The 25,007-nt window shown below is 46.8% G+C and overlaps 1 protein-coding gene across 1 annotated transcript in view; it reads right to left on the reverse strand.

Moving 5' to 3' along the window:
- Nucleotides 1-25,007, reverse strand: part of LOC144770632 (dual specificity tyrosine-phosphorylation-regulated kinase 1B-like) — a 431,276-nt gene that overhangs the window by 120,368 nt on the left and 285,901 nt on the right. The window contains exon 7 of the mRNA XM_078655322.1: nucleotides 19,384-19,530. Within this exon, the coding sequence (XP_078511448.1) occupies nucleotides 19,384-19,530 (147 nt within the window). The remainder of the gene's footprint in view (nucleotides 1-19,383; nucleotides 19,531-25,007) is intronic.

Raw genomic sequence — 25,007 nt, forward strand, 5'->3', positions numbered from 1 at the left:
GCTTCCCCTCCTGAATGAGCATTTCGCCTGCTTCTTTATACTCATCAGGTAGATGTTGAAGGAGCTGTTCTAGGGTGTCGTAATGCGCCCTATCGTAACGCGCCAGTAGTGCTTGTGTATTTGCTATACGCCATACATTGGCAGCCTGCGCAGCCACCCGCTTGCCAGAAGCCTCAAGCACTTTCGACTCTTTGTCTGGGGGAGGAGCTTCACCCGTTGTTTGGGAGTTGGCCCGTTTGCGGGCGTTCGCGACCACCAATGAGTCCAAAGGCAACTGTCCCCGAATATAAGCAGGGTCTCCAGGTGCTGGCCTGTATTTTTTCTCAATACGTGGGTTTACCACTCGTGCTCTTGTTGGTTCCTTAAAGATCTCTGGTGCATGTTTAAGGACACCTTTCAGCATGGGGAGTGTTTTGACTGTTCTTTCGGAGACAGAGAAAGTGTCAAACAGGAAATCTTCCTCCACCGGGTCAGAGTGCATGTCCACATTATGAGTTGCAGCTGCCCGTTCTATTAAAGCAGTGAATGCTGCTGAGTCCTCAGTAGGTGATGTACGTGTTCCAAAAACCTGAGGGTCATGTACTACTTGATGGCTGTCCTGGTCCCCAGCGTCATCATATGGGTCCTGGTGTACATCAGGGTCAGTGTCAGTAGGGAAATTATATTGGTCATCCTGTTCTTCATCCTCACCCCCTGAGTGGTGGGGGGAAGGCGTTGGACTCCTCCTTGGTGGAGGCTGAAGAGGTTCAACAAGTGGAGGTATGTCCTGTGCTTGTTTTTTCTTTTTCAGCGGAATAACAAAAGCTTCCAAAGGTTGGGAAGTGATCTTTCTTTTATAAAGTGTCAATTTCCCTGTGTTGGCATCGATGTAATGCTCTAAATTGTCCCCTGACGCCTTTGGCCGCTGCAAATTGGGACTGGGCGTCGAATATTCCGACGTGTCGGTGTTCTTCGACACCGTCTTGGCCACAAACGCTTTGGGCGCCACCTTTGGTGGCAGGACGTAGAGAAGCTTGGTGGACGACTTCGCCGGTATGTTCACCGGTGTTGGATCCGATGATGCGGTAGACGTTGACGTCTGTGCTTTCTCCCGAATTCTCTTGAGGGAGTCGGTGACCTGTTTTGTAAAAGAAGCCGAGGGTTTGGTAACCGATGCTTCATGTTTGTCTGCTTCGGAGGACTTTGGCGTAGCAGAAGTGGCCACCGATGATTCTTGGCCACCCACGGGACGCTGCTTTGCGGTCGGTGCAGGCGCCGACGCCGGCGATGCCGACCCGGCATCCGTGTGCCGATGAGTAGCGGCTCCGGTCGTCGGATCTTGGGCCTTAGGCGCAGAGGCGGGATGGACGACCTTCTTTGAGGACTTGTCCTTAGCCACCGTTTGTGGCGCCGATGTGTCGACAGTCTTCTTGGACTTCGTGTGGCTTGAAGCTGACGGAGTTGAAGACTGAGTCGGCTTTGCTGGCTTGGACGGGACGTCGGCCATTTTAGCTGTTGTGGAAGCCGCAAGTTTCGGTTTCGCTTTTGCTGAGTCGGCGGCCATTTTCGGAGCCGTGGAGACCGAAGGTTTCGGTTTCGTTTTCGGCGTGATGTCGGCCATTTTAGGCGCCGTCGACAGCAATAGTTGCGGTTTCGGTTTCGATACGCGCAACGGTGGCTCCTCCGGTGTATCCGTAGCCGGGCCCGAAGGCGGGGCTGGGGATATCGGTGCAGGGTCGAGGGTAAGGCCGAGTGGCGATCCCGTGACCGGAGCCTGAGTCGAGTAACTTTCGGGGCATAGCTCGTCCTCTGAGCTATCTTCCGCGGCCCCATAGACTTCTTAGTCGTCCCCTACCTCCTCGACGTATTCAAGGTCTTGGCTCTGTCCTTCGATGTATTCCTCTGGATCCGCCTTGACCTCCGTCGATGGTGGTGGCCTCAAGTCGCGCCGCGCGCCGATGCTTGAGCGTCTTCTTTGACCTGAATTTGGAGCAGGCCATGCAGTTGTCTTCGTCGTGGTCCGGCGAAAGACATCTATTACAAACTGGATGCACGTCGATGTGTGGGTATTTGGACCCACACACGGGGCAGCGCTTGAACGGGCTCCGTTCCATGATGAAGCCGTCGGGGTCTTGCTGCGAGTACAGGGCCTCGATGCGTGAAGGGTAAACCACTTCGCTGAAATCTGACCGGAAGAGTCAGACGATGCTCGGGACCGTTCGCATACAATACCGACGCGAATACCGAAGGCCTTTTGGCCTTGAGAAGGAAGGTTTTTCGATTCCGACAGGGAGCCGTCGAAATCACATCCGAACCCAATGGCGGAAAAAAACAATCTGGGGATGGAGCCGATGTCCATGCGCACTGTAGTCCAGGGGAGTAGCCACCTATCTCGTGATACTTCGAAGACTCTTCCAGGACAACAATGTGCAATCATCCGGACCCAACACTAGGCGGCGATCTATGCATCAGATATGAATTTAGCAGCCCACATGCCTCGAACTTTATGTTTCTTACAGATATATAGTTACCGAAGGAAGTAACTTGTTCATCTGAAAGAAACCATTAGTTATAGATTCCTTACCTTAGAATAGATACCCCAGCAATACCAACCCTGGAGGTGGGTCTGCGAACTAAGTTCACACCAGAAAGTCCTGGCGAACAGAACAACCAGAGAAGCAGTCTCTCCGGACTTGGCTGTCCAGGAAGTAGTGCTTGGTGAACGTGTGCAGTGATGCCCACGTAGCTGCTTGACATGTCATTTAAGGGGACTCCCTGTTCTAAAGCAGTAGTAGCTGCCGTCGCCCTGGTTGAATGGGCGCACAGCCTCACTGGAGGCTCCGTTGCCAAAGAATAGCAGGTCTTGATGCACAGAACAACCCACCTGGAGATGGTCCGTTTGTGCACAGTCCGACCTTTAGCGCCCACGTAACCAAAGAAAAGTTGGTTGTCCACCCTGAATTGTTTGGTACGATCCAAATAGAAGGAAAGCGCACGTTTTGCATTTATACAGTGGAGACTCTCTTCCTCTTTTGAAGGATGCGGAGGCAGAAAGAAGGTGGGAAAAGTGATGGTTTGGCCAATATGAAAAGAAGTGACCACCTTTGGAAGAAAGGCAGGTAGAGTTCTGACAACGACCTTGTCCGGATGAACTGCCAGAAAAAGAGGCTTGGAAGACAGAGCTTGTTGCTCACTCACCCTGGGTTCAGAGGTGATGGCCACCAGAAAAGCAGTTTTCAGTGAGAGGAGTCTGAGATGACAGTTATGTAGCGGAGCAAAGGGAGCGCACATCAGAAAAGTAAGAGCCAAGGTCAAGTCCAACTGAGGCTTACGAAGGGAACAGGAGGAATAAGACGAGTAATACCTTTGAGAAATCTATTTACAACAGGGGACTTGAAAAGAGAAGGCTGATCAAGAAGCCTAAGAAGGCTGAAATTGCAGAGAGATCGCCCTTAAGAGTGCCCAGAGCATAGCCCTACTGAGCCAAAGACAGGAGGAACAAGAAAACTTCAGAAAGAGGGGCAGTATGGGGATCCACAGCCTTTGCTGTGCATTATGCCACAAATGTATTCCACCTGCAGGTGTATAACGTCTTAGTGGAGGGACGCCTGGCTGCCAAGATTGTATTACAGACTTCTGGAAGCAAGTCAAATGACAAACTGCCGCCGCTCAATCTCCACGCAAGGAGGTAGAGGCTGGACAGGTTCGGGTGGAGGACCGTCCCCTGCTGCTGCGACAGAAAATTCTCCCGAAGAGGCATTCGGATCAGGGGATCGATGGCCAGGTTGAGCAGCTTGGGATACCAGACTCTTCGTGCCCAATCCGGATCCACAAGAATGACTTTGGCTCGGTCGCGCTTGATCTTCAGCACTCTGAGCAGAAGTGGTATAGGCGGAAAGGCATTTATAGAAGACCACAACTCCACTCGCAACGAAAAGCGTTGCCTAGTGTGTGTCGCCTTGGAAATCCCAACGCGCAGAATTGCTGACTGTGCATTCTCTTTGGTGGCGATTAGATCCAACCATGGCTCTCCTCACTGTTGAAAGAAACCTTGCACCACCTCCGAGTGAAGACGCCATTCGTGATCCATCATGCACCTGCGGCTGAGTTTGTCCGCCAAGGCATTCAGTGAACCTGCCAGGTGTTGAACCAACAGGGATATGCCCTGACGTTCCAGCTATGTCCAGAGACGGAGGGCCTCTTGACATAGGGTCCTTGACCCCACCCCGCCATGGTTGTTGCAATACCACATGGCGGTGGTGTTGTCTGAACTCCTGCACTACTCTTCCACGGACAGAGGGAAGGAATGCTTTTAGTGCAAGATGTATCGCTCGAAGCTCCAGAAGGCTGATGTGGCGCTCGGACTCCGCCGGAGACCAGAAGCCTCTGATCTACACACCTCCCATGTGGCCGTCCCATCTCAGAAGGGATGTGTCTGTCACCACTGTGTGTTCTGGTTGGGGAAGGGAGAGGGATCTGCCGCTGACCCAATCCTAGTTCGTGAGCCACCACTGCAATTGTCGTGCAGTGCCCTCCGAGATCTGGAAGCAATCGGACAGATTCCCTTGATGCTGCACCCACTGGAACTTCAGGTCCCACTGCAGAGCCCGCATATGTCACCTGTCATGATTGACCAGCAGCATGCAGGAGGCCAGGAGGCCCCGCAGCCTCAGGGTCATCCTGACCGAAACCCGGGATAGAGGCTGAAAGATCGGAATCATAACCCGAATATCCCAGACTCGCTGTTTAGAAGGATAAACCCGAAACTGCGTTGTGTCCAGAACTGCTCCGATGAAGAGGAGCTTCTGAGAGGGGGTCAGGTGTGACTTCGGCACATTGATGGAGAACCCCAGTGAATGCAGGAGGTTTGCCGTAGTCTGGAGGTGGGAAAACGACTGCCTGGGGCGAGCCCGCTTTCAACAACCAGCCATCGAAATAGGCGAAGACTGGAACCCCTAATCTGCGCAATGAGCTGTGACCACTGCCATAACTTTCGTGAACATCCGAGGGGCACTGGTAAGGCCAAAGGGGAGCATGGTAAGCTGGAAGTGCTTGTGGCCAACAGCGAACTGCAGGTATTTGAAGTGATTTGTCTAAAATCACAGGATGTTGAGCCCGTGCAAAGACGAACTCCCAAGTCGACAGCCCTGACTGCACGCACTTCACAGCATGTATTGATGCAGTTTCATGCGGCTTTTTAAATGTTGCCAAATGGGTCATTTACAAGCTCAAATGCTGCTCCAGTCACATTGTGTGCCGTCACTCTCCACTCCTTCACCGCTTTCATTTTTACTAGTGCGTCTTGTTTCCTGCTCGCCCTGTGCCATCTCTCCCTACTCCTTCACCTGGCACCCACCACCTCTACGAGATCGCAGCTTTTATTAAAGTGGTTCACCCAAAATCCCAGGACACAAGCTTTTATTTTCACAATGGAGTCTTGTTTCCTGCTCGTGGCAGTCTGCTCGCCCTGTGCAGTCTTTCCCTACCCCATCACCCCGCCCCCACTACCGCACCAACATTGCTGCTTGTATTTTAAGTGATTTGCAGCAGCACATATGGGGTCTATTGGCACATTGGCCATGAATGCTAGTGTTGCTAGTTTTTTCCTAGTTGAGGGAGCTTTGGGCCGTAGGCTTTGGGTTTTTCTCATGGCGGCATAGCATAGTTGGATGCTTTGGACTATCCATTGTGCAATTGTTGCCTTTGTGACAAATGTTCCTCTCTTGGTATGTGAGTATGCAACAAACAGTTGTTTGCTATTGCGAGCTTGTTCGGTCCTCTGTAGATAGTACAGTAGAGCTCTCCTTGCATCCAAGGCATGGAGACTCTTTTCTCCTTTTGTTTGCGGGTCTTTGAAGAAGACTGGTAGGAGAATGCTTTGCCTAGTGTTATCTTGCTAGATGTCCAACATTGTATTTCTGCTTGCAGTTTCTGCCTCACAACCACTAGATCTTGCCAAATCCCTATGGCCTGTGACCATTTGTAGGAAAGTGGGGTTCTGTTGCAGTAACCTCCTCCCCCCCCTTTTTGCCAGACTACTGATGCAAGTTTCATTGATGTGCCTTGGGTTCCTGCCAATAAGGTTCCCAGGGCCTGTGTTCTTCCCCCAAATACTAACCTAATTGCCATTTCTGGCCACAGGTCAGTCCCTGGTAAATGGTACCACAGGTACCCAGGGCACTGTGACCAAAGAAGACCTCTAAGGGCTGAAGCACTTATTGTGCCACCCTTATAAGCCCTGTACCCTGACACTCACACTGCCTTGGCAGGCTGCATGTCTTGGTGCAAAACAAAGCGAAGAGTCGACATGGCACACATCCCTGTGTGCCATGCCCACAAAACACTGCCCTGGCATACATCAGTCAACCCTCCAGCTGGGTGCCCTATGCCAGTGGTGAGGGTACAGGTGCATGAGCCCTGTACCCCTACAGTGCCCAGGTCCATTCCTGGGCACTAAGTGCAGTGCTGCCATTAAGAGTATATGGTGCTGGGAGGTCATCACGTACTCCACAGCACCATGATGGCTTCACTGAAGACTGAGAAGATTGGTATCAAACGTCTCAGCACATTAAACTCACACTGATGCCAGTGTGGGATTTAATGAAAAATGTACGACAGAGGGCATCTTAGAGATGCCCCCTGAAACTAACCAATGACCAGCATCCTGACTGAGTGGCTGCTTAGGCTGCCACACGACAGACATTTTGCTGGACCCCTGGGTCGAGAGCCATCCGCTCTTGTGGGCCTGCAACAATGCACATCCTGGGGTGAAGTGCTAGGCCTCCTCCCCCAGAATGAGCAGGGAAAGCTTCAAAGGCATGCCGCCTTTGTGAGCTTCTCCAGACGACTTGCTGTACTCAGCAACTGGCCCCCACCGGTTTTGACCCCCACTCTGGTGGGAAGATCGAAGGGAAAACCTAACTGAGGAAAGGGGGTGTGCCAGCCTCTGCCAACCCCACCCCTCTTAAAGATGGGGAGCCATACCCAATCAGGACCAGGCTACTGCCCCCCTGCCACTGGAGAGTGGCAGGATAGGGGGTGTACTCACCACAGGGAAGGGACCCATTGGTCCCTCAACTTTACCTACCTGTAACGCCACTAAAGAAAATGCTACTTACCAGTATGCATCTGTTCTTGGCATGTAGAGCTGCAGATCACTACACTTTTGCATTAGATCGCCACCTGGTGTTGGGCTCGGATGATTGCATGTTGTTGTCGTCTTGGAAGAAGTCTTTTGTAGTCACGAGATAGGGGACTCCTCCCTTGGACGATAGTGCGCATGGGCATCGACTCCATCTTTATATTGTTTTTCGCCATGATGGGAAATGGAGTTAATAGAAGTAAAGAAAAGGATGTCCATGCGTGTGCATCCAAGTAAGATAAAACTGGAACAGATACAAGTCCCGGGGAGGCGGGAGAGCGTGTAGTGATCTGCAGCTCTACATGCCAGGAACAGATGCATACTGGTAAGTAGCATTTTCCGTTCGAGGCATATGAGCTGCAAATACTACACTTTTGCATTGATTGTACAGCAGTGTCTTCCCTAGCGGTGGTCACCTGTATCTGTTGCAGTAGTTTGAAAGAGTTTTAAGGACAGCTTGGCCTACTGCAGCTTGCTGCTTGGCTTGCACATCAACACAGTAGTGTGTAGTGAAGATGTGTGTCGTAGACCATGTTGCTGCCTTGCATATGTCTTCTAGGGGGATGTTCCCTAAGAAAGCCATAGAGGCTCCTAGCTTGCATGTGGAATGCGCTCTAGGAGGAACTGTTAATGTACGTTTTGCTTTCCGTTAGCATATTTGTATACATTTTACAATCCACCTTGCAATTCCACCCTAAGAGATGGGGTTGCCTTTATGTGGTGAAGAGAAAGATACAAACAATTGTTTTGTCTTTCGAAAAGATTTAGTCCTATCTATATAGTAGAGAAGAGCTCTTTTAACATCTAGTGTGTGTATACTTCTTTCTGCTACAGAGTCCGGGTTTTGGAAAAACACAGGTAACTCTACAGATTAGTTTAAATGAAAAGGACTAATGACTTTTAGAAGGAATTTAGGATTAGTTCTTAGAACCACCTTGTTACGATGTAGTTGTAAAAATGGTTCTTGTATTGTGAAAGCTTGTATCTCAATTACTCTTCTAAGAGAGGTAATAGCAATAAGGAAAGCTGTTTTCCATGTGAGGAATTGCAGTTCACATTTGTGTAAAGGTTCAAAAGGGGGACCCATGAGTCGTGCAAGAACAACGTTTAGGTTCCATACTGGAGAAGGTGGTGACCTGGGTGGAATGATTCTTTTTAATCCTTCCATAAATGCTTTAATAGCAGGTACTCTAAAAAGAGACAGATGTCTGTTTTGTAAATATGCCGCAATTGCTGCAAGGTGCAGGCGTATGGATGAATATGCCAAGTTACGTCTTTGTAAATGTAAAAGGTAGCAAATTATATTTTGGATAGAAGCATCCAGGGGATCGATTTGGTTATTGTTGCAAAAATTGCAAATATCTTCCATTTACCAGCATAACAAGCTTTGGTAGTAGTTCCCCTGGCTTTTTTAATGATGTTCATACAGTCTGGTGGTAGGTTAAGATAACCAAACTCTAAGACTTCAGGAGCCAGATCGCCAGATTCAGTTTATTTGGGTCTGGATGTCTGATGTCTCCATGGTTCTGCGTTAGCAGGGAAGGTGTCAGTCGTAGTTTTTGGTGTGGAAGTAGAGAGAGTTCTAGCAGTCGGGTGAACCACGGTTGGCGTGCCCATGTGGGAGCTACCAGGATTAATTTTAGAGACTGTTGTCTGAGCTTGCGTACTACCAATGGTATTAGTGGTAGTGGCGGAAAAGCATACGCAAATCTGTCTGACCAGTTCATCCATATCGCATTGCCCTTGGACAGCGGGTGTGGAAACCTGGCGGTGAAGGTTGGGCATTTTGCGTTTTCGTGTGTGTCGAACAGATCTATGTCTGGATGACCCCACTTGTGAAAAAATGGTTGAAGAACTTGCGGATGTAGTTCCCATTCATGAATTTGTTGTGTCTGCCGACTCAAAAGATCTGCTATCTGATTGTGAACTCCTGGAAGGTGCTCTGCTAGCAGATATATATTTTGTGGAATGGCCCATCTCCAAATGTTCTGTGCAAGGTGGGACAGTTGTAGAGAGTGTGTGTCCCCCTGTTTTTGTATAATAATACATGCTGTCATGTTGTCCGTCCGGATTAATACAGCTTGGTTTTGTACTTGGAATGTTTTGAGTGCTAAGAATATTGCTAGCAGTTCTAGATGGTTGATATGGAACAATTTCTGTTGAATGTTCCATTGTCCTTGAGTTGTATGATGTAGGAGATGGGCTCCCTATCCTGTGAGAGAGGAGTCTGCTGTGAGCACTATTTGTGGAACAGGTTCGAGGAACGGCCGTCCCTTTGTCAAGTTTTTGGTGTTCCACCACTGCAGAGAGCAATGTGTGCGGCTGTCCACCAACACCAGGTCTGTTAGTTGCCCTGGAGCCTGGTTCCACTGTTGTGCTAGACATTCCTGTAACGGACGCATCTGCTGTCTTGCATATGGTACTATGAAGATGCAAGACGCCATCATGCCTATTAGTCTCATGAATACTCTGGCTTGGAGAGAGTGTTGATGTTGGAAGCTTGTGACTAAGGCCTGAATGCTCTGTATCCTTGCTGGACTGGGATACGCTAGAGCTGTAGACGTGTTTATTGTCGCCCCTAGATACTGATGTGTATGAGAGGGTTGCAGGTGCGACTTGGTGAAGTTTATTGTAAACCTTAAGTCGTGCAATGTTTGAATTGTCTGATGTGTGTGTTGAACACACTGATTGAATGACTTGGCTTTTATGTGCCAATCGTCTAGATATGGGGAGGACATGTATTTGTTGTCTCCGAAGATGTGCTGCTACTACTGCTAGGCACTTTGTGAATACTCTTGGTGCTGTTGTAACTCCGAATGGAAGGACTGTGAATTGATAATGTTGTCCTTCCAGTACAAACCGTAGATACTTCCTGTGAGCAGGATGTATCGGACTGCGGAAGTAGGCGTCCTTTAAATCTAGTGTTGTAAGGAAATCACCTTGTTGCAGCAGTGGAAGCACTTGTAAAGTGATCATATGAAAATGATCGGATTGTATGTAATGATTGAGGGGCCTGAGGTTGAGAATTGGTCTTAGTGTCCCGTCCTTCTTGGGTATTAGAAAATACAGCGAGTAAACCCCTGTTCCTTGGTGTTGTAAAGGAACTATTTCTATTGCATCCTTTTGAAGAAGTGACAGGGCTTCTTGTTTGAGCAGAGTAAGATGTTCTGCAGACATTGGACGCTGCTTGGGTGGTATGTATAGAGGGGTTGCTGTAAGTTCGAGGCAGTAGCCATACTGGATAATTTGACTTACCCACTTGTCTGTTGTAATAGAATTCCAGAAGGGTAGGAACTGTGTTAATCTGCCCCGAACAGGAGTGGAATGCTGTTGGGGAAGCAGAGGAAAGTCACTGTTTTGTAGTGGAAGCGGTTCGATTATTGTTACCCGACCTCTTCTTTTGTTGTTGTTTCCTCTATATCCTCCTCTAAAATATCCTTTGTTAGAGGATGTTTGTGTGTTAGATTTGAAGGTTGTTGTATTGTCTGCTCCAGTCTGTTTGGAGCCTCCTCTGTAGAAGGCGCGACAAAAGGAACTTCTAGCTTGTGTGGACTGTAAAGCTCCCATAGATTTGGCAGTCTCTGTATCCTTCTTCATCTTTTCAAGTGCTGTGTCTACCTCCGGTCCAAACAGTTGATTTTGATTAAATGGTTGATTTAAAAAGGTAGTTTGCACTTCCTGTTTAAATCCTGAAATGCGTAGCCACGCATGTCTTCTAAGTAGGACACTAGTGTTCACAGCTCTAGACGCAGTGTCTGCCACATCAAGTGCACACTTGATTGAGGCATTAGAAATTAGCTTGCCTTCTTGTATAAGGTCGTTTGCCTGCGTTTTATATTTTTCAGGTAGATGTTCTAATAGTTTCTCTAAATGATCATAATGAGCTCTGTCAAATCTTGAAAGGAGGGCTTGTGTGTTAGCTATACGCCATATGTTAGTAGCTTGCGAAGCTATTCTTTTGCCTGAGGCATCTATGACTTTAGATTCTTTGTCAGGTGGGGGAGCTTCACCTGACGTTTTTGAGTTTGCCCTCTTCCTAGCATTTGATACAACTAGTGAATATAATGGTAGTTGTCCTTTAATGTAGGCTGGATCGGCAGGTGCAGGCCTATATTTTTTCTCAATTCTAGGGTTTAGGATCCTAGTACGTACAGGGTCTTTAAATACCTCTGGAGCATGTTTGAGGACCCCTTTAATCATAGGAAGATTTTGAACAGACCTTTGTGATTGTTCAAATGTGTCTAATAGAAAATCCTCCTCTGCCTCATCAGAGTGCATAGTGGACCCCATGGCAAATGGCAGCTCTGTTCAATAGGTGCCCAAAACCAATGTTATCTTCTGGGGGAGAAGGTTTTGATGGGTATGACTGTGGGTCAGGAATATCTGGTACATCCCTTGGGTTTGGGTTCTCCCAGTCTGGATCATCTAAAGGGTATGGGAAAGGCTCATCTGGGTCTATCCCTCTTCCTAGGCTATACTCATCATCGTTTTGAGGTGAGTGTGAAGACACGAGTAGGAGAATGTGGAGGAGAAATCTGTGGTGAAATGTTAAGAGAAACAGGGGATGAAGGAGAAGGAAGTATAGGAGAAGAAGAGTGCATAGGAGATGTGGCAGAGTCCTTATTGGCAGGTACTACAGGTGTGGGTGTTGTATCTGCCTTCCTCTTCTTATGTGGTATAGTGGATACAGCACCTGTTTTTGGGTCAATGTAGATCTTTTGCAGAAGATCTGATTGGAAAAGTTCTACTCCTTGTGGAACCTTTGTCGGCGCCGATTTTTTCGGTTCCGGACGAGGTTGCTTCTTGTCTTTAGCCTTAAGAGGTGTTACATTGTCCTTTGGCGTAGTTTTCAGCACCGAAGGTGTTGTTTTCGGTGTGGTTTTTCGGTCGCGACTGGGCCCAGAGGCGGAGTGTTGACCTTTGCCTTCGATCTGGGTGCTGTGTGTGGTGCAGGGGCAGTAGTAGTTACGCGCTGATCTGATGGTATGGAGTCATCTGAGTCGTCTGCCTCTGATACGATTTGGAGATCATCGGAATCTTCTTCGAGAACGAGTGGAACCTCCTCGTCGAAGATGTCTACCGGTTCCGGAGCTGATCTCTGCATGTCGCGTCGACCGGCCCTCCGATCTCAGATGGTTTTCTTGGATCGAAAGGACGCGCAGGCTGTACAGCTGGATTTGTCGTGTTCTGGCAATAAGCACAGGTTGCAGACCTCGTGGTGTTCACTGTGTGGAAACTTTGCTCCACACTCGGGGCATTTCTTAAATGGCGTCCTTTCCATGAGGTGTAGGCCTCACGGCGTGGATAGGCCCAACGGCCCGCATCGACGACTGGAATCGAGCTGATGGAGTCGAAACGATGTTAGTCGATGTCGAAGATAGTGAAGTAAAGTTTTTATGATTTTTTGCACTTCAAAGTACTTCAAAGTACTTGAAAAGTAGATTTTGAGACGGAGTGGAAAAAGTTCATCCAAACCCAGTGGCGGAAAAAAACAATCTAAGGATGGAGTCGATGCCCATGCGCACTATTGTCCAAGGGAGGAGCACTATTGTCCAAGGGAGGAGTCACCTATCTCGTGACTACAAAAGACTTCTTCCAAGACGACAACAACATGCAATCATCCGAGCCTAACACCAGGTGGCGATCTAATGCAAAAGTGTAGTATCTGCAGCTCATATGCCTCGAACATTTAGTATTTAGGGCACCCTGAACCTTCCTTCCTCAGATCCTGATTCCGAAACTACAAAGAAGAACAAGAAGACCACCTGCCGTGCAGCTGCTAACAAGAGGACAACACCAACTGATTTGGCCACAGCTCTACCGACATGTCAACCTTCGAACCTGCTCCTGCTAAAACCCGGCGTCTCCTGTGGTCAGCAACCTCAAAAACCCAGAGGACCTGACTGCCTTGCTCATCCAAAGACTGAGACTCTCAAAAGCAGTGGTTCTGCTAAAGATCTACAACCCCTGGTGCCAGCCAGAAACCGCAAATCCAGCCCACTCTGCACCTGCCGAGCAGGGCCTGCGCCAGAGTGAACAAAGACCACAAGGATGTCCCCCAGCGACTGTGACCCAGAATCCAGCACCCAAGGAGCCTCTTTGACGCTCCTGGCACCCATCAGCCTCACAACAAGGGACCCCTCCAACCGCGACCAGCTGAGGGTAAGATTTTCAGACACCAAAAGACACCCCTGCACCCAGCCCCCCACAGCTCCCTGTGCCCAACTCCTGGGTGTCTACCTAACCTACAGCTTCCCAACTTACCTCTCCAAGTGGCCGTCGCACCTGAACAATCTCCGTCCCAAAGCTTGCAGCCTTTGTTCGTCTTGTAGCTTTCCCATTGAAAACCATTGGGCGCCCGACGCCCCAAAAGCACCCTGCACACAGACGCCCGAGTGCCACTGGAAGTGCAGCATCTGTTCTATTTTACTTACCCACTTGCCCTGTGAAAGTGACCAGGAGCTCAGCTCCCACAGCCATGTGGCCTGCCTGCTAGCAGCCACCAACCAAAGGCCTCATACCCGCCATAGGCTAACATTGGGCCTGCTCTCTCTGCACCCGGCTGCCCATGTGCCGCTAAGGGTGTAACTACTATACCTACCTGAACCTGGGAGACCCCCGAGTCTTGCCCCAGAACCTTAACTCTGCCAGTCGAGTACTTACCTGGAAACTGATAACCTAGTTTTTCTCCTTTGGGTAAAACTGACTGGTTTTCACTTGGAAATTCTTTTAACATAAGTGTTGAGATTTGAAACTTTGAAATATTCACTAAAAATCACCCAATCAACGAAAACGAAATTACTCACCTGTTACCAGGAGAGCTCCCAGTGCTGGATCTTTGTACCCAGCACAGACCCTAAAAAGTACTTACAACTGAGTTTCGGATAACAATTTTCCTCCATAGGATAACATTGGCAGGTTTTTGCCAGAAATTCTTCTGTCTATTTTTTAAACCTACAAATATTCCTTAAAAATCGCCGGTGTAACAAAAACTATTTCTTTCAACTGTTTACAGGAGATGCACAAGGGCTGAATCCAGGATCCAGCCCTAAGAAAACCATACGTAAAGTAATTGATATTGCATTTTACTTAAAATTCCCACTGAGCTCCATGTTATAAACTGTGCTTAACTTGTGTTGCATATTGCAACAACTGTATCCATTGCATTGAAAAGTCTACAGCTATTTGAAAGTATTCAACTGTAGCTTCTCATTCTGAGAAAGTATTATTATACCTAATTGTGGTTCTAAAATAAAACAATATATTTTTATATAATAAACAATTGACCTAGAGTTCAGTTCAGTTCTTGAGTGTGCGAGACCATTTGCTGACTGAGTGTGCACAACAAATGCTTTACACTGTCCTCTGATCCTGCCTTACTGCTCGACCAAGCTACCACTTTTGAGAGTATGGTTATATCTAACTTTAGCCTCTGCCAAACATCTGGGGACTATGGACTATGTGCACACCGGACCTTACTCTGGTCCAGTATATACAGAGCCACTTTCTTACACCAATTGTTGGAAAGTCATTCCTGGAAGGAACGCATATGGAGGCGGGCATGAGGAATGAGTGCCCATGAGTTTGACTCCCCTCACTGTCAGAGATTCACCCCTCTGGTAAAGTGACGTTTTCCGCCTGATGGAGTGTATCCTGTTTTGGGTTGGATAAGCTTGTGGAAGTAATGAGTTGAGTCTTGCCCCTAAGAATTTTTTCTCTTGTTCTTGCTTTGTGTACGACTTCTTGTGATTTGAGAATCCTAGTTTTTGGAGTGTGAAGATTACTGTTCGAACACGTTTGTGACATCTTTGTCTTGCATTTGTTCTTATGAGCCAGTTGTCTAGATGAGGATAGAAATGTATTCCTTCCTTTCGTAGGTGTGCTGCTACTGCGGCTAGGCACCTGGTGAAGACTCGTAGTGCTGATTTTATTCCAAAAGGTAGCACCTTCAACTGATAGTGTGTTCCTTCGTGAAGGAATCTGAGATACTTTGTGGTTTTTGTTCATGGGAATGTGCAAGTATGCATCTTTGAGGTCTATTGTTGTGATGTAATGTCCCCTTTGAATTTGTAGTATTATTTCTTGGGGTAGTCATCTTGAAATCTGTTAAGATGAACTTGTTTATGAACCTTAGGTCTGGTCTTGCTTGGGCACTAGGAAATAAGGGGAGTATTTTCCCTTGAAAAGGTCTCCCTTTGGTACCGTTTCTATTGCTTGTTTTTGAAAAAGCTCTTTGATTTCTGATCTTAAATGTGTGAGTTCTGATTTGTGGCGCCTTCTTATTTCTGGACGTTTTGCTGGTGGTGTCTTTGTCAGCTCTATGCAATACCCATATTTTATCATATTAAATATCCACTTGTCCGTAGTGATATTTTGCTATTGTTGCAGGTATTGTGCTATCCTGCCACCCCCCCCCACTGGTGTGGTGTGTGGGTTTTCTTTTGTGCATGAGTCAGTTTCATCAGTTTGCTCTTCCTATGAAGGGTTGGCCACTGCCTCTTCACTTTCCACAAAAGCACTGCTTTGGCTGTTGTTGCCAGGTTTGATATCCGGTCTGTTGGCTTGACTGTTGACCGTTTCCTTGGGCCTGCTCTGGATGAAGTATTTGTTGTCCATGTGCAAGGTTCTTCCTGTGGGTTTCCTTCCGTTAAACCCTCCTCTTTTGAAAGCTCCTCTTTGTTGCAGGGCTCCCATAGCTCTTACAGTTTCGTTGTCCTTTATTTGTTGGAGGGTTTTGTCTACTTCTTTGCCGAACAGGGTGTCCCCTGTGAATGGTCTGTTAATGATGGAGGACTGCACATCCTGCTTAAAGCCGGATATTTTTAGCCAGGCATTTCTCCTTAGTGTGGTGCCTGTGCACATTTGTCTGCTGGCAGTATCTGCAGCATCGATTGCTGACTTTCGGCATGCATTTGCAATATTCTTGTCTTCCTGAACAATGCATTTTCCTCTTTTCAGGTCTTCTTCTGGGAGCTTGTTGATTAGCTCCTCGATGTCCTCCAATTGTTGGTGACCATACCTGTTTAACCGGGTGTTTGAGTTTGCAATGCGCCATGGCGTACCTGCCTCCTTTTCTAATTTTTATGCCCACCATGTCCATTCTTTTGGTCTCCTTCTCTGGAGGGGGACCGGTGTTGGAAAGGGAGTTGACCCTCTTCCTTGCTGTGGTGACAATAATAGTCTGGTACAGTATTTCCCTGTATATACTAAGGGTCCTTGGAGAAAGGTTTGTACTTCGCAACCCTTGGTGTTACTCCTTTGGCGGAGGCTGGATCGTTGAAGGGTTCCTTGCCTTGTTCCAGGATGCTTTGTAGCATGGGAAGATACAGTGTGGCCTTGTTGGCAGGAGCTAATATCTCTAGCAGGAAGCAGGTTACCTCCTTTTCTTTTTCAAGGGCGACCCCAAAAACGTCTGCTGCTCTTTTTATGAGTCAGTTATAGAAGGCGAGTTCATCTGAAGGCAAAGCCTTCGAGGGATAACAGCATATTTCCTCCTCTGGACTTTCCGTGTCGAGGTCGTTCCATTGATCCTCGAAATTCTCAGAGGCATCTTCTTCCTCTGGTGCATTTATGTACTCATCGGCGTCCTTGTTGTGTGGTTCGGGAGTTGGACACGAATGGAGGATCTCTTCCTCCTCTTCGGTGTTTTCCGTTTCTTCGGTGTCAACGTTGTCGGTGTAGACGGTGGGAATAGCAGGGATACGGAATCCCTCGAGTGATTCGTCAAACTCCTTTTTCTTTTGGAGGAGTGCCACCATTTGTGCTTTGAGAAGTCTTTTCTTCTTTGACCAAGAGGGTTCTCTCGGTGTCGGTGACTGGAGAGTTTCTCTTTTTTGAAGTGGTGGACACCGTGTTTGAGGGTGGAGTCGCTGACTTCGTGGGTTCTTGCTCGACCCTTTGCTTCGACGCCTTAAGCTATCTTCCCTCGTCTGAGTCCCTTGGCCAGGGTTCCGTTGGGTTCTTTGGATCACGGCAGACCTTTGATCGCCTTTTCACACGCCATCGGTGCTGCCTTCGGCTGTGCCTTCTTTTTGTGGTCCTTCGTTTTCAGCGGGTATGGGTGTCTTACCTGATCTGTCTTTTCTGTGTCTTTTGCCATCTTTTTCTGGGTGAGATTTTTCTGAGTCTCAGTTGAGAATTTCGACGTCCGAACCTGGGTGTTGATTCTGCTGCAGCTCCTTGGTCCTCCTTGTTGCTGGAGAGACCCAAGTCCTTCAGAGAAGGTTTCTTCTATCCCTGGGCCATTGTCACGTAGTGGCCCTCTCTCTGCTTTCAGAGTGCCCTGAGAACCTTCGACAGAAACACTGCACAGACCTCACAATCCTTGTCCTTGTGCAAACAGAGTTTGCACACCTCATATGGATCACTTTGGGCAAATTTGTGGTGGCTCTCGAGGCAGAATTTTAAGTGGATCTTTCCCAAACCTCACCATTTGTCGAACCATGCGTCGTCATGGGGCAGTATTCTGTTTTGAAGACGTCGTCTCCGAAGGCCAGGTATGTTCTCCGGTCATGTGGTCCATGCAATGTTTAGGTTTCACTTTTAAAAAAACATTTTCAGGGTTTTCTGTGATTTTCGGTAGCGTCCTCGCTTGCTTCCAGACCCAACTGCAGGAAAAAAAAATCTGAAGCTGGCTACTAAGCACAACTTCCAGGGCGCCGTCCAAAGTCACACAGGGGACATACCTGGCACCAAACTGTGGTCGACAATGCCCAAACACAAAAAGACAAAAAAACAAGTATTCTGGACCCAACCACTATATGGCGGAATACTGCACAGCATGTTAATCCAGAAAAGGGTTCATGCTGCAAAACTTAGGATTGGTAATAAAAGACAACTTGTGGTTGTGGGGAAAAAAGATTCCTGAAGTGTGAGGGCCTCCAATTCATTGATGTGCCTGAGTGATGTGACTGCTTTAGGAAGGCAGCCTTTCAATGAAGGAACTGTAGATAACATGTATGCACCCGTTAGGGTAATTCTCGACATTGCTAAGTTAGCATGAGCTCTGCTGCCATGATGCTGCTTTTGCGCAAGTTACTACACAAGTTTATTTTGCAAGACTGTTTGTGCCTGTCACATGAGAACGGTCTGCTTTCTGCGTTCTCTGCTGACTCTGGAGTTTAGTCTGAACACAATGTAAAAGGTCGAAAAACATGCCCCTTGTTATTCCGATCTGGTCAGTGCAGATTACCTAGACAAAACATGCGAAACACAGCTGCACTGTTGGAGAGCTTGTGCTTTGATATTACGGGGTTGCATGTTGTTCACAAACACTTGGAGGGAAACCTTTCCTTGGAGAAGAGCTATGCTGTTCCTATGATGTAAAGCTACCATGTAGGCTCTAAGGTATGGGGTATGCTGACAAACTCCAAGATATCTTCCTTTATATAATAAACTTCAACTTACCACGGCTAGGGTGGTTAGGCCTTATAGTGACTTATAATGACATCCTCCTTCATATTCTATGGTATTGTAACAATGCTAACTGTGTTAGGTTTATGCATTTTGCTGCTGGTAGTGGCTTGTATACTGCATTATTGAGCACAATAGTTAAAATAAACATTTTGAACTATACAGTGACTCTGACCATCCTTACTGTGGACAAGTATGAGTGAGCGGAAGGGTATGTCTTGCTACCATGATTCTGGGTTGTCTAATTATTTGTAGCGTTGCTATTATGTAGAAGAACAAATGAGACACTGTAGCTAGTCTGTTAGGGGATTTTGGGTACTAAGGTGATAGGAAGGTACAACCCCTATACATCGAGGTTCTGTTTTCCAGCGTATAGCGCTGTGTATGTGCAGAATTCCAGCAACAAGACCTTTTCAACGAATTTATGCTATAGTCAACCTGCAAACTACTGCTTCTTTATTATGATTTCAGTCTTACCGATTGATAACATATTATCTAATCCATTAATTTCCGCTCTGCAGTCACTTTATCTGCCTCCTAACAAGTAAATATATTTGCAAATACTGGAGTTGATGTTTCGTATATGCTCCTACTGCTTGGGTCTCATTGACCAATAAAAATGTGTTCCTCTGCTTTTGTGTTCACCAAAATGCTCAATGTTCTTACTACTGTACAGAACTATAAACAGAATTGCCAAAAGGCTAATCAACAGACTGAACTTGGATATAATTTGCAATATGTACTGCTTACATTTGAATGATCTGTAGGAGAAAGAAATGCAAAGTGAAAATAGATATGCTGCCTTATACAAAAGTGAATGTAAACAGAAGAAAATAATTGACATTGCTTACCTCATTAGAACCACTGAAAAGAGGTTCACCTGTGTGCATTTCCACTAGAATGCATCCCAAGGACCACACATCAATAGCCAAATCATATGGCATTCCAAGTAAAACCTCAGGTGAGCGATAAAACCGGCTTTGAATGTACTGGTAAATCTAGAAGCCATGAAAACAATGTTATAAACAAGTGCTAGGAAATCAAAAAAGGCACATACATTTGGAAGAACCCCATTTAGGTCAGTTTAGCTTTGGAGGCATTCACCCATATGAAGAGAAGTAAAGGTTACTTACACGCAGCCTTAGTTTCTATCATAGGAATCTACATTACATTAATAAACCTTGAATTTCTCCACCAACATGAGACCCTGGAAGGAATAGTTTACCTGCAGCTCCTGTTCTCTCATAGGGGAATTCCCATTACAGTACTAAGCACTGAATAGTCCCGCCTACATGCAGGGGACCCTGAAGCACTTCAATACAGGTCTTCTTAAATGTTTTCTTTCCCCTTTCTTCAGGAAGGCCTGCAAATACACTTGAGACAAATTATGCAGCCTATATACATAGTCAACAAAGGCCAAATTCTTCATCGCGAAGTTAAACAAGGGCCAGACCAAAGTATTTGTGTATAATTTCAAGACGTTTTAGCAAACCTAAATCTCCCTCACACACCCCTGTTTTATGATAAAGATGGAGAGCAGGGCAGCGTAGCCTCATAGGCTGTCATTATAAGATTCAAAATAGAGACACTGCGCCTTTAGGCACCCAGAGACCACCAGTTTACCATCATGCTAAGGCAGTGGCAGTTGCTTCAGTTTTTTTTAAGGCAATGTATGATAATACGTAGATTCCATGGATACATTGGTCCATTCCACCAAGGAGGGAGGGAGGGTTGCTTATGACTATAATGGAAATTCCACAACGAGAGAACAGGAGTTATAGGTAAGAACTATTCCTTCTTTCGTAAGGGATTTCCATTTATAGTCATAAGAACGGGATAGATTACCAAGCCCATCCCCACTAAGAGCAGTGAAGATATAGGATGAACTAAGGTAGCCTGTAAGCTAATAGATTTCTGAGAGAATCCTGCCCTACTTGAGCTTCTGCTCTAGCATCAGAGCCTAGGCTATCGTGTTTGGTGAATGTGTGAACTGATCTCCATGTGGCTGCTTTGCAAATATCCACAATATAAATATTTCTCATTAAGGCAGCAGTAGCTGCTTTATCTCTAGTGGAGCGTGCCTTAGGTTTAGCTGACTTTTGTTAGCTTCTTGATAGCAGAACCGAATACAGGAAACTATCCTTGGATTGTTTGGAAGTGGCTAAAAGAATACAGACCAGACCATATTTATTAAACAATTGGTTTGATTTGCAGATGTCCTGTGTTTTATTGAGATGGAATCTTAAAAAACTCTCCTCCCATCTAGGGAATGAAGAGTTATTTTCGCTGGAGTAGAGGGATTCTGAAATAATGTGGGAAATGAAATGGTCTGGTTGACATGTTAGTCCGAAATCACCCTGGGGAGGAATTTCGGATGAGTCCTCATGACCACTTTATTGAAGTGGACAACTGTGTATGGTTTATGAGAACACTGTGCTTGGATCAAGCTAATCCTGCGAGCTAATGGATAACATTAGCAATAGCTACAAGGAAAGCGGTCTTCCAAGAAAGGTGTTGCAGGCAGGCTTTGTGAATCGGCTCAAAGGGATCCTGCATAAGGCATGAAATTACTATGTTAAGTTCCCAGGGAGGTGAGGGATCACTGATGGGAGAGTAAACCTTGTTCAACCCTTCTAAAAAACCCTTAATCACTGGGATTTTGGAAAAAAAGAGGTCTGTGAAGGACATTTTCTATAGGCAGAAAGTGTTGCCAGGCGAACCTTTATAGAATAGAATTTCAAGCCAAATTTAGCCAAATGTAGAAGGTATGGCAGAATAAAATCTTCTTGGCACTTAGTAGGGTTCACGTTCGAGTAACACCAAACACAAAATGTTTCACTTGAAGGTGTAAACGGAACAGGTGGAAGGCCACATAGCGTCCTTCAGGATCTCCATGCAGTCTTGTGGCAGGTTCAAATATCCATATTGCACTAGCTCATGAGCCATGTAGCTAAATTCAAGGAGGAGAGATTGAGGTGAAGCATCTGGCTTCCGAATTTCGTTAGTAGGTCTGGGCTGAATGGCAACTTGAGGTGTGGATGCGCTGACCGGTGAAGAAGGTCCATGAACCACCATTGACGTGGTCACTCTATAGAGCTATGAGGATCATCTTGGCTCTCGAGTGGGACAGCTTGATTAGGACTGTTGGTATCAGGGGAATCAGTGGAAAGGCATAAAGAAATGTGTTGGACGAGTCAATTCATAGGGCATTCCCCAGGGTCCGGCTGCATTTTCTGTGGTGGTTGAGGGTCCCACATTTTAAAGATATTTTGTACGACCTCGTTGTGCAAGACCCATTTGTGGTTTTCGTTGAGAACTCTGCCAAGTGTGTCCACCTGAACATTTTGGAAACCTGGGAGGTGAGTTGCCGTTATTTTCAGGTTCCTGCCAAAGAGCCATCTCTAAATCGCCTGGGCTTGAAGTGAAAAGGCTCTGGACCTCATCCCTACCTACTTGTTGAGGTAGTGCATGGTGGTTCTATTGTCCGTCTGAACAAGCAAAGGCGTGGTTGTAAATGATAAGTGAAAGACCTTAAGCGATAGATGAACTGCGCAGAGCTTTAGGAGATTGATATAGTACATAATCTCTCCTTCTGAATATATGCCCGAATCCTTGTAGGCTCCCCATCATAGTAGTGATGCATCTGTCACTATGGTCTGAGAAGGGGACCGGTTAGTGAAGTGCAAAAACAAAAACATCTGTTAGTGAAGTGGCATGCCTTGCAAGAGATTGGTTGGAGAGCACCACCATTTCAGGAAATGTTTTGCACGGTTTTGAGACCGTTAGACCTGGTCTTCCCAGTTGCCCGCCAGTTGGTCCCACTGGTCCTCTAGACATTCTTAGAGAAGCTGCATGCTGAGGCGAGTATTTGAGGTGTCAAAGATGCAGGAGGCCATCAAGCCGAGAAGAGATTATACTGCCCTCACTGTAGGATGAGAAACCCTTCATGAGAGACACCTTCTGAAGGATCAATAGGCGTTGCTGGAGGCTCCCAAGTAATACAAATTCTGAACCGGAGTTACGGTAGACTTGAGGTTGACCTGAAGCTCCAACCGTTGAAGGAGACTGCAAGTCCACTTGACGTGAAGTTGGGCTTCCTGAGACATTGATGCCTTTATTAACCTGCCATCTGGGTATGGGCATATGAAGATTCAGTGCTTTCTCAGATGGGCTGTCACCAAGGCCACATACTTTGAAAACGTTCTGGTTGCTGACTTTAGGCCAAATTGAAGTGCTGGGTACAGATAATAGTCCTGTCCCACAACTAACCTTTAACATTTTCAATGCTTTCTGGTGATTGGAATATGAAAGTATGCATTGTGAATGAAGGTTGATGTAGCAAAGCCAATCTCTATGGTGTAATAGGGTGTAGATCTGATGCCAGCATCTGAAACGTCACTAGTCAAATCCACTTGTTGGCTATTTTGAGATCAAGTATAGGTCTGAATTAGTTTTTGTCTTTCTTTGCAACCAGGAAGTAACTGGCGTAAAATGCCTGTGCCCCATTGTCTCTGGCGTCCACGCCTTCGTCTGTAAAAGGATGCTGGCCTCTGGGGTAGCTGAGTGGGGGTAGAGAACTCATGGTTTGGATCCAGTTGCCTGTTTAGCCCCTTGGGCGGAATGTTGGGCAGAGCATCCTCTAGTCTATTTTCACTGGTGTGACTTTTGAAGTTGCTGTTGAGGTCTACATGTGTACAACAGACAGGTTTGAACCCTCAGAGAATACAAATTATGTTGGTAGAGTCAAAAAGATCTTTACTCTTTTGGTTTCTCTAGACCCATTGCTTTGAGGGTCTCCATTTTGCTTTTCAATCTCACCAATTCGTTATCAGCGTGACTTCCAAAGAGTGTGGGACCTATAGCAAGTTCTGTATACGTTGTTGTGATTCCAGCTGGAGGGATGTCAACCAGAGGAAAGCATGTCTTTTTAAGGTAACCTGGTGACAGTATGCATGTGCGGCTAAGTAGGGAAGAATCTGCTGCTGCGTTATTCACTTGATTAGACACAATTGCCCCTTGCTGGCTATTTCCATGAAGTCTTCTCTCTTGTGAAATGTTAAGTGAAATGCTGGATGGAATCCCATAGGACTGTCATATCTGCAAAAGAGAGCTGTAGCACTGGCTGCTTTCATTGATGTTGCTGCAAACTTTGCGGACTGCCGCATCCAGTCTCCTGCTCTCTTTATCCGGAGTAGCAGATGACAGAGATGAAGAATGTTACTTTTTGGCCACTAATATTACCATATACTCTGGTGGAGGATCAGAGCGCAGGAATAGAGGGTCTTGATCCGGGGGGCCAATATTTCTTCTGAAGCCTTAACGGAGGAGGCTTAATTATGACCAGTGTCAAAAAACTGCTCCATGGCAGCTTCTCAGAGGTCAGGGACCAACGAAAGTAGAGGTCTGGAAGCTGTCAATGGTGTTGTGTCTCGAATATCACCGATGTGGGAGATGTTGGGACTGACAGCCTCATAATTAGTTTAGCCGCCCCTCATACAGGACCTCCATGAAGGTTGTAATGTCCTCCCAAAGGTGAGATACAAGGAGGTGGAGAGTCTGATATTGTTGGAGAATATCCTCGTGTAGACGTGGAGGAAGTATCTGTATGTCTTCGGTAAGATCTTGGTCCACATCTTGTATGGTGAGACCTATGGCATCTATGAGACCAGCAAAAGGATGTTGAGTGCCTAAGACTATGATGACCATGATGGCGAGAACAGTGATGAGTTCAAGAGTGCTACCTATTCCTCGGAGCTAGAGTGCCTCTAGGTGGAACTGGAGTCACTGGAGGAGATGCTATTGGTGGAGGTGGTGGAAAAGGCGAGGATGGTTGAGGAGGTGAAGATAGCACCGGTGGGGTGGTGGCGAGACTGAGGTGGAGCGGGTAATGTAGGGTGATGAGACTGAGATGATGGTACCAGAATGGGAGAAGGTGAATACACACTCGAATATTGAGATTCTAGAGAATAATATATTCTCCTCCTCCTTTCTAGTCTCCTCGATGTCGACATTTCACTACGTTTAGATGTTGTTCCATTTCTCAATGTAAAGCCACTCTCCTTCCCCACGATGATGCACTCCAAAACCGCAATGTGCAAGTCAGCAATATATGGTCTTTTGACGTTAACTCTGTCGAACGACGGTGCTTCCTCAAGGTCGATCCAGCTCTTGACGGTGAACAAATCGGAGCCTTACCTTGCCTAGACATCAATCCTCTCTAAGTCGATGGGGGCCCATGTTTTTGGCCAGAAAATCTCTTTTCAGACCCCCCCACATCCTCTAGTGGTTGAAGCGCGAGCCCTGGTGTAAGACTGATCTTCCTCTTGCTCGGAGGTCCCACCTTCAGGCTGGGTTTGTGGGCATCATCTCTTTTCAGTCCCATGAAGAGAAATCTTCTCCCTTTCACGCAAGGGGTTTCGCGAACAATTCCTGCAATGACATGCGTCTGGAACATGAGATGGTGGTAGACCGAGGA

This window comes from Lissotriton helveticus, chromosome 7 (genome assembly GCF_964261635.1).
Source record: "Lissotriton helveticus chromosome 7, aLisHel1.1, whole genome shotgun sequence".
Taxonomy (NCBI): Eukaryota; Metazoa; Chordata; class Amphibia; order Caudata; family Salamandridae; genus Lissotriton; species Lissotriton helveticus.